The sequence below is a fragment of the Maniola jurtina genome, chromosome 12 (genome assembly GCF_905333055.1).
Source record: "Maniola jurtina chromosome 12, ilManJurt1.1, whole genome shotgun sequence".
Classification (NCBI taxonomy): Eukaryota; Metazoa; Arthropoda; class Insecta; order Lepidoptera; family Nymphalidae; genus Maniola; species Maniola jurtina.
In genome coordinates this window covers 13,121,378-13,128,281 of record NC_060040.1, presented here as the reverse complement: position 1 = coordinate 13,128,281, position 6,904 = coordinate 13,121,378, and the positions used below count along the sequence as shown (strand labels likewise).

The window sequence follows — 6,904 nt, the reverse complement described above, 5'->3', positions numbered from 1 at the left end:
GAAAATATAAAGAACTAGCTGACGCCCGCGACTTCGTCCGCGTGGATTTAGGTTTTTCTAAATCCCGTGGGACCTCTTTGGTTTTCCGGGATAAAAAGTAGCCTATGTGCTAATCCAGGATCTTATCTATCTCCATTCCGAATTTCAGCCAAATCCGTCCAGTAGTTTTTGCGTGAAGGAGTAACAAACATACACACACACACACACACACACACATACAAACTTTCGCCTTTATAATATTAGTGTGATTCTACTTGCAAGTGCCTGATCAAAATCTACTTGCAAGTACAAGTATTTTACTTCTAGAAATCTATTTGCAAGTGTTCAATGTGTCAATTTCTAAATGAGGAGAATTCTAGGCATGAATCTACTTGCAAGTGCGATGACAAAAGTTCTACTCGTAAATATTTCATGACTAGAATTTTATTAAGCAAGACCATGACATGAATCCTAGTCGCTTGTGATCTATACCAACAATTCTACCTGAAAGTGCTTAAAGACAAGATTTCTACTTGCAAGCGTTTCCCGGCATCAATAATTCTTCTTGCAAATGTATGAAAATAACACTTCTACTTGCAAGTAAGCAGATGAGGAATGCTTCCGCCAGAATTCTATTCGCAAATGTACCACAACAAGAATTCTATTTGCAAGTGTATCACGACAAGAATTCTACTTGCAAATGTATCACGATAAGAATTCTACTTGAAGTGATCCACAACACGAATTCTACTTACAAGTAAATCACGACAAGAATTTTCCTTGCAAGTAAACCATGACAAGAATTCTACTTGCAAGTGTATCACGACGAGAATTCTACTTGCAAGTTCATCAGACAAGAATTCTACTTACAAATGCATCATGACAAGAATTCTGCTTAGTTTCCACGGTTCTACTTGCATGTGTTTGACGTCCAGAATTCTACCTGCAGTTTTTTTATAGGAATTTGTCCTTGCTCCGCTTACTTTGCTCTATTTATCGTCTTGAACCAATTTTACGCTTTCGTCGTCGCGTCGGCCGGTGTGCGGTCGTCTTAAAGGCCGTGGATGTTGAAGTATGGAGAACCTTTCAGTTTGTTGTGCGCTCGGCTTTTTACTAAGGGCTGTGCGGAGATGGCTTTCACCTGAATATTACAAATATTGCAGTCAAAAATTAAAAAAAAAGTGAATTGATAAACTGTAAATAGACAAAAAATTTGGGAAATTAAAATTATATTGCGGAAAAACTTCTAAGTAAGACTAACCAAAGATATAGAATTGTAAAAAAGACAAACCTGGTAAAGACAGCGGTCGTCCGCATAAGCTCAAATCGTGTGATCTCGGTGACACTGATCGTGAAGAGCGGGGTCTGCTTGGAGTGTTGTTATTTTTGTTCTCCTCGTTCCTGTTACCCCGGCGCGGAGAGCGGACCGGGAGAAGTTCCTGGATACGAGTTTTTGTGTTTTAGGAAATTATTGATAAATATAATACACGAAAAAACTAACTTATACATAATACTTTCATATTGTGATAACTAAGTTACTACATGAAATGACCACCAAATAAAATGAACTAAGTAGTAAGATGTAATGTAAAATAATCAATAAAGGCGTGAATCCGAGCCATGCGACAGATGTCAGACTGCAGCAGCAGACGGCGATGACATATGTCGCGACGGCAGACGGCATTGCAGCACGGCACGGAATCGTACCTAATACGAACTATTGAAGGTATAGGTACTTAGCTATCAAACATCAAATGAAATAACGTCACCAATGAGAATAAATGTTATAAATAAGTATACGAAATAAAGAATTGAAGAAAATATTGAAAATACATAATGGAAAAAAGAATAACATACTAATACTACAATTTATTGCCAAAAAGTATTAATTACTCTTTAAATAAACTACGCTAAAAACAAACACCGACGCCTGTAACATGCAAAAGCTTCCAACGCCCAAAAAAGTGCGAAATTCCAGCCAGAATATCGATTGATAAGATCGACAAGATTATATTACTCTGTTTTTTTATTATTTAATTCAGGCAACAAGGCCAATAACATAATAAGTAAAAAATATCATACACAATGGCACACCATTAAAGAATGCCAATCATGACCAAATCAAAATGCCATCGTAGCCTATTAAAGAAAAAAGAGTTGCATTCAAACTTATACGGATTTTCGCGTACGGAGTTTCGCGAGGCAATACCTAAGATTTACTGAGCGAATGCTGGTACAAGCCTGAAACGATTCACAGAACAGTTTGTATTTTCACCAGTAAATAAATGTTAAGACTCTGACTTGATAAATCTTAGATTTTATTGCAAAATATAATTATCCTTCGGTAATTCATGCTTTTACAATATCTTAATAATTATTTATTGGATTGAAGGCTGGAATTTCACACTGTAAGATAATCTAGACTGGACAGCACAAGAATAATTAAAGACATTGTTAGTAACCTTTTCGTGTGAATTGACGGAGCAAGCGCTATAGGAGACGGGCGCGTCCGTGAAGTCGAACGCGCTCGACGCGCGGTACGACAGAGAGTCTGCGTCCGAGCGGCGGGAGAAAATCGTTAGTATGCTTTCTAAAGCAGGTATAAGGTCTAGCTCATAATGTTAATATGCTATAGATGTTGGGTCACTGCGGTGGTACGACGCATCGCAAAAATCTACGACAACGCACAACGCATCGTGGAAATTCTCGCACGCAATACGAACGTTCCGATTCATCCATGATACGATGACAGCGCGTCATCGTAGCACAGATGAATCGACGCCTCAGATGAAACTGAACGCTGACTGAAAATTCAGCGTCCAGTTTGGCATTGTTTTAAACAAATGCTTAAAACAATCATGTTATAATATAAAAAGCAAGTTTAAACAATGTTTTTTTACATTTTTCCACACTTTTAACACAGACGGGTTCATAATAGCTTTGTTAATAGATATATTGTAAGATGCCTGATGCGACGAAATTTTTGTATTGCGTTATCACATCGCGTTACAGTGCAACGTCATTGTTGTGATGCGTCGTCACACCGCAAAATTGTACAAGAGCCCTTACAGCCCGTTCCCAATTGTCGGCTGTCGGGTCCGGATTTTAATCGGATGTTCCAGTGACAGAATATTTTGACACAAAACAGGTTTCAGACAAGTGTGAATAGCTTCATATAAAATGTTTTGCCACTGGAACATCCGATTAAAATCCGGACCCGACAGACGACAAACGGGAACCGGCTGTTAGGCTCTGATATTTCACCGCGCGATTTTCCCCGCAGAAGTCTGTGACATGGGAATTATATGAAGCCATTCGCGCGTATTTTTTCGCAAATGCGTGCGGCTTCATACAATCTCCATATGTCGCAGACCCTTGCTGGAAAAATCATGCGGTGAAATTCCGCAGTGCAAGCTTGCCCTTAGGACCGAAACTCAAAAACCGCGACGCGATTTCCCATCATCGAAAATTACGAGCACGCTTGACGCTTTGCAAGAACTTGTCATTCGCATCGCACACCTTTTTTAGACATTTATGGTTGCAACATGGTTTATTCGGGCCAACACTTCACTGCATTACTAATTTGCATCACGATTTTGAGTTTAGATCCTTATAGTACCTCTTGTAAAAAGGGGCCAATCAGAGATGAATACAATCATCACACTAGCATAGATGTCATTTTGCCGTAACTGCATTATTTTATTGCACACTAGTTCGTAGAAAATTTTAGTGAATTGTCTAAGTTAGGTGTTATTTTTATATCAGTGTGATGAACAAAATTTTTTTCATAAGTACTTAATAATAGTAAATAATCAGAAAGTTAGTTTTAGCCAGTTAGCCTATGATTTATTAATGAGATAATGCTAGTAATTAGAGACAAAAAATATAATATAGGAAAAGCAGGAAAGTGTTATTTTTCATTAATCATGCATTTACTTAATTAAATTTTTTAAACATTATTTTCATTATTTATCATTTTCTTGTCAGTGCAAAAGTTTGATAAAAATAATAATTTTACTCTATGCTGTCACCAATATAATCTATTCTTGGACATCAGGTATCTTAAAATAGCACCTGCAACAGTGGATGCTTCACACTAATATTATAAAGTTTGTGTGTATCACTCTTTCACGCAAAAACCACTGGATGGATTTGGGTAAATCTTTGAACGGAGATAGATTATACCCTGGATTAACATATAGGCGACTTTTATACCGGAAAATAAAAGCCTATGTCCGTTCTCAGGATATAAGCTAACTCTATACCTTTCATCAGAATCGGTCAACCAATGAAAAGGTAGCAGACAGACATACAGACAGACACACTTTCACATTTATAATATTAAGTATGATTTAACTTTTTTGACAAAATTTAGTTTTAGAGTTTAGATGAATATAGTATTTATACATACCGTGAGGCCAGCAACTAGTGGGCGGAGGTGACCTAATTAAATGTTCATGGACTTCTTTGAGTGTCATAGGGTCATCTTCCACAAAACTGAGAGCTGTGCTACCAAATTCCTGAAAAGTTATAAACTAGAATTAAGTTTAATCAGCAGTCAGAAATATTGGAAGGCATCAGAATTAGTATTAGACTAGAAATTACATTGACAAAACTAAATATGGAGCATCAAAATGTAAGCTTCATAAATTATTACTTTACTAGACTGAATTCAAAAAGTTTTAGACCTTAGACTTCACCTGTGGAGCAAAAGCAAAAGGGTGTAGGTACATGCTATCTATACAAATTACCTTTGAATTTGCTGTTAAACCTAGTATTTACTAAGTCTTAGTGGTAAAAGTCCAAACTGCTGTGATAATCATTATTTTCAGACTTTTACCAGCTCACACTCGGTAATCCCTAGGTTAATGAAAAAATGTGATTATAAATTACTATATTGTAAACTGTTTTACAAAAAAACCTTGAAATTTTACAAAAAATTCAAATTGATTGGCCTAAAGTAGTAACATCATTTTCCGCAAAGCACAATAAGGCAATGATTAGTGAAGTATGTAAAGCAAATTACCTGTGACATTAATATAGTATCATCAGATTCACATTCATCAGCGTGACTGTCTATCAAACTTTCCCTGCTCGCCATCACTTGCTGTAACGATTATATCACCAGTTAATGACCAACACATTACATACAAGCAGAATTGACTTACATAAGGTCTTTGGTGAATGCACTTACTTGTAAATATGGATTATCTTGTCTAGAAAGCCGTAACGCTTCCATATCCTGGGCTATGTTCCGCGTTCGGCCAGGAGTCAGTAGAACAGCAGGCGAACCACTCATATTTGGACCCAAAACTAAAAAAACCAACTAACTAAGATTACGTTCGTTCACACGATGTTGATCAAAGTGATACACCAATTTAGAAACGCACCAGATAGGGAATCGTTACTGCCTTGCATTTTCCACTTATAACGTCCTAAACCGATTTTATACACGCGAAATTCATTAAAACTCCTTAGAAAGGCGTTTTCGCTTTGTAATGATATTTACTCCACTGTTATGTATTATATTATGACGATATCGTTATAAATGCACTTGTAACATGAATAAAAATTACTTTCGATGGCGGATAAATAATTTTATTGTATTTTTATGAGCAAAAATTGCAAAAATGTGCGAAAAACGTGAAATGACTGATAAGAAGCAACTGACAGAACGCTTTTTTAAATTTACAATCTATGTTCAGGCAATGATCCAACGTCATTCTGCCTAAAGTCGAATAGTCCATATTGTGATAATGAATAGTCCGTTTTAACAATATGAAATGAAAACAAACCACGATTTCTTTGTGTTTGTGTAAGCCGCTAAAGGTCTAGTAGGTAAGTATTTCCATTTCCAAATACTCTTCGAGTACCTAACTACGTAGGTATTTGAAATGCCATGAAATCTATCGATGTGGCACTGAATTACTATTTTAACGAGATGCTTGTGGCTGTGGCATTTTTCCAAATTACAATACCACAAATATTAACACGCTATTGAAATAGGAGTGCGAGAAATAATTAAATGATTTAAAATATCATGATCCATGAATCATGGTGGTCACCATATGTCATCACCAGGGAAAAAGCTCTAAGGAGACCTGTCCACTAAAGCAGTGCGGTGTGGAGACACGTTCAGTAGACCAATGAGAAGTTTTATTAATTAACCAAAGGCCCAGTAGACTGCAGACCAGAGTGAAGAAATGCAAACCAGAGATGACAATGAGATGACATTAGGGCGTGCACGAGCCACCGTACGGCACGATTTTGCCGATCAAGATACGCAACCCACGACAAACTGTAGGATAACAAGATGCCGCCGTCGTTAAATTCGGGATCCAACATTATGAACAAGCGAATTTGAAGAAAACAAGCCGCAACTGGCGTGTGGTTTTAGAATAATTGTCATTCGTGGAAAAACGTATGTCGTAACGGTGTTCGTCACGTCATGTGCAATGTTTTGTATCGTGGCGGCAAATAGTGCCGTGTGGCGAGTCGTTCGTATTTGTTTTCGTAGATTCAAAGTGGCCGCCCGCGTACGTTACGTTTTGTATGGCGGTCACTTTGAATCGCATTTTTACGAAAACGAATATGAATAAGTGCACAAACGCCCTTACATTTAGGACCGGCGCACATATGGTGGAGCGCAGCGCAGAGCTTTTTTCGCAGTCAAAGTATTATCGACATTGTCGTCATTGAAATAATATCTAAAATCAATTGCGCATCCGCGCGCAGTCCCGCGCGTGCTCTGGTAGAAATTCGCGTAATGTCACGCGATTAGAAAACTTCGCGAGCATTCTCTGCGCTGCGCTCCGCCATATGTGCGCCGGCCCTAACACATTAGTCATCATACCACAATTTGGTTATCTGTTAAGTAAATCTCTCCACTCTGCTTGAATGGACAGGCGCCCTTAAAAATAAATGA

General features: G+C 37.7%; 1 protein-coding gene across 2 annotated transcripts; it reads right to left on the bottom strand.

The window, feature by feature from the left end:
• Positions 1 to 253: 253 nt before the first annotated feature.
• On the bottom strand, positions 254 to 6,804 carry LOC123870162. Of its 2 annotated transcripts, none has more exons than XM_045913353.1 (7): positions 5,370 to 6,804; positions 5,174 to 5,292; positions 5,006 to 5,086; positions 4,391 to 4,514; positions 2,442 to 2,530; positions 1,271 to 1,418; positions 254 to 1,120 (listed from the first exon to the last, which is right to left on the bottom strand). In XM_045913353.1, the coding sequence occupies exons 1-7, from the start codon at positions 5,395 to 5,397 to the stop codon at positions 969 to 971; spliced, it is 741 nt and encodes a 246-aa protein (XP_045769309.1). In that variant the 5' UTR covers positions 5,398 to 6,804; the 3' UTR covers positions 254 to 968. The 2 variants fall into 2 exon arrangements, with proteins under 2 accessions (XP_045769309.1, XP_045769310.1); XM_045913354.1 differs by having other exon boundaries at positions 4,391 to 4,499.
• Between the last annotated feature and the right edge of the window lie 100 nt (positions 6,805 to 6,904).